At 37.7% G+C, this 3125-nt stretch overlaps 1 protein-coding gene across 1 annotated transcript in view; it reads right to left on the reverse strand.

Moving 5' to 3' along the window:
• The window catches only part of LOC101565669 (arginine--tRNA ligase, cytoplasmic-like), a 2002-nt gene extending 1842 nt beyond the window's left edge, over positions 1 to 160 (reverse strand). Inside the window, 1 exon segment of the mRNA XM_012516526.2 lies at positions 53 to 160. Within this exon segment, the coding sequence (XP_012371980.1) occupies positions 53 to 160 (108 nt within the window).
• Between the last annotated feature and the right edge of the window lie 2965 nt (positions 161 to 3125).

Here is a 3125-nt window from a genome sequence, read left to right on the forward strand (position 1 = left end):
GATACTTTAATTTTAAATTTTCTTCTTGCAACTGCTGCAAACTGGGAGAAGCTTCCAAGCAGTTATAGTTTTTCAACTGGTCAATTTCAGCAGTCAGAGACGCAATCTCTTTTTCCTGCTGCAGCAGCCGCGCGGAGCACTGGGCCACCAAGCCGTCCATCCTCGCCTCAACGCTGTACAAGCCAAGTGGCCGGAAACGGAAATAGCTAGCAGAGCTAAAAATATTTTTTAAAATGATGAAAACATTGAGAGAATAATACAGGAAAAAATTCCAATGCATGAAACAGATACCCAGGAAATTAAAAATTCCACTGAAATCTGACAACACTGTTTGAACAAAACTGAAGATACTTTCAAACTTCAAAGACAGCACTGAAGCTACAATCATGAAAGAAAAGAGCTATTAAAAGTAGCAAGGAAACAGGAAATAATAATTCAACAGCTGCAAGATAATGCAAGGAAAACAATGATAGGTTCAATAAAACAGCAGGAACAGACACAAATGACATAAAGAGACTATTTGAAGAAGAAGTAGAAAATTTCCCAAGCATGGGAAAGGACTCTGACATCCTAAAAAGTGAGGCGTGTACAACTCTAATTTACTCATAACCAAAATAAGTCTACACTCAGACCTGTAGTACACAAGATCCCAGAAATTCAGCAAAGGAACAGAATATGAAAAGCTGTTAGTCAAAAGAAACAGATCACCTATAATGGAAAGTACGTTAAAATCATGGCAGATTTCTCAAATCAAAGCAAGTCAAGATGAACTTGGAGTAAACTGAAAGAAAACAACTGCCAACCCAGACTGATATACCATCCAAAATTAAAGGAAAAATAACATACTTCCATAACAAAGAACAACTGAAGAAATTCATGACCACCAATCCAACCCTACAAAGAGTAATGAAAGATATTCTACAAAGAAAAAATGACCAGAACTTCAAGAAAAAAAATTTTAAAACCCACCGAACAGAGCAGACAATTAAAAAGGGGAAAAGTAGAGAATCAACAGCAGGAAAATAACATGACAAAGATAAACCAAAACACATCAGTTATAACTAACAACATAAATGGCTTTAATTGACCAATCAAAAGCAGTAGACTGGCAGACTCAAAATCCAAAAATATACTGATACAAGAAACACATTTAACTCAAAAGGAAATTCATAAAGTGAAAATCAAAGGATGGAAAACAACATTTCATGCAATAGAAACCCAGAAAAAAAGCAGGGATGGCTATTCTGTTTGCAGACAAAGTAAACTTCAAACCAAGAATGATCAAAAGAGATAAATAAAGTCACTATATACTTGTTAAGAGAAAACTGCAAGAAGAAGGGATAAGTCCTAAATATATATGCACCAAATATAGAAACACCCAGCTATATAAGACAAATATCAATAGGCATGAAAAATCAAATGAGCAAGAACACAATTGTCATGAGGAACTTTAACACCTCATTGTTACAAAGAGTTAGAACTACTAGACAATAATTCAGCAAAAATAAAATAAAATAAATAATTGAACCAAACTTGTGAACAAATGGACTTAGTAGACTTTTTTTTATTTTAGGGAAGGGTCGACAGGGTGTTCATGTTCTCACTAGTAGATCGGACTCATAGTGACCCACCTGTTTATAGCCTCCCAAGAGCTGGGATTACAGGCACACTCCACCATGTCCAGTCTCAATTGCCATCTCATCATGCCCTGGGGTCAGGGCTGGCATCGCAGGCCGTGGGATTGAACCCCCAGCCCCTGTGCCTGCTTGCAGTCACTTTAATCCACTGAGTTATTTGACCGTCCTGACTTAGTAGACTTCTACAGAGTGCTCCATCCAAAAAATCTGAATACGCACTTTTCTCAGCTGCACATGGGGTGTTCTCTAAAACAGACCATATACCAGCCCATAGAACACGCTTAAGTACATGCAAAGGAAATGAAATAATCCCGTGCATATTATCTGACCATAGTACAATGAAATTGGAAAATTTTGACAAAAGAAATTGCGCAAAAACATGAAAATTAAATAACATCATCCTGAACAATCAACGGGTCACAGATGAAATTAAATAAGACATTAAGCTGTCTTTCCAATCAGACAAAAATGCAGATACAACTTACCAAACCTGTGGGATACAATGAAAGCAGCTTTAAGAAGGAAAATTGCTTTTGGCCTATGTTAATGGAGACAAATACAAAAGGCAGGACTATTTAAGCCAATATGTGGTTAGTTTAAGAGTTGTTTATTATTGTACTGATGAACTAATGTTCACATGAAAAAATAACAAAATTTTTAAAAGAAAATTAAAAGTGCTACTCCAGTAAACACATGAATGATAAAGAAAGCACAACAGATGGGGGGGAGGGCTAAAGGGAGGGTAGAGGAGTGCGAAAAAAATTTATAGCATGTACAGGTACAAATTTTCTACATTGAATATGATCATTATGTATATCTAAAATATACCAATAAAATCTGATTTTTAAGAAAACACAACAGCCTTACTGCTGATGTGGGAAAAGTTTCAATGTTCCAGACAGATAGAACCAGCTACAGCAAACATTCCCTTGAACCACCATTAGTTCAGAATAAGACCCTGACTCTAAACCAAAGCAAGAAGAGAAGTGAGGAAGTTGCAGAAAAAGAAATTGGAAGTAGCAGAGTTGGTTCATCAACTTTAAGGAGGGAGTCGTCTCCATGACAGAAAAGGAGAGGTTTGGTACCGGGGACCAAACTTAGGACTCTGCACTTGCCGGCCAGGTGCTTACACCACTGAGCTATCTCCCCAGCCCAAATAAAAAGACAGGTAAAGCCGCAGTGCTAATGTAAAGCCGCAGTAAGTTACTCAGGCAGAACTAAGATCACGGACAAAGGTGGCTACCTTAATACAGAGCTGCAATGTGGGTGACCTCCTTTACCTTGGGAGACGGCTTCAAGGGCTTTCATAGTTGACAGAAGTCACTACCTGACTGCAGAGCTTCGAAGGACAGGCTGCCTTTCATGTTAGGAGCTAATGCAGCTAGCCTTGAAATGGAACCCAACCCTTACTGACCAAATCCCTAGGGAACTTAAGATTCAGACTGTATATCTGACGTACAATCTATTTAAAAGACATAGTATGATATT

This window comes from Octodon degus, unplaced genomic scaffold (assembly GCF_000260255.1).
Source record: "Octodon degus isolate 3935 unplaced genomic scaffold, OctDeg1.0 scaffold00111, whole genome shotgun sequence".
Lineage (NCBI taxonomy): Eukaryota > Metazoa > Chordata > Mammalia > Rodentia > Octodontidae > Octodon > Octodon degus.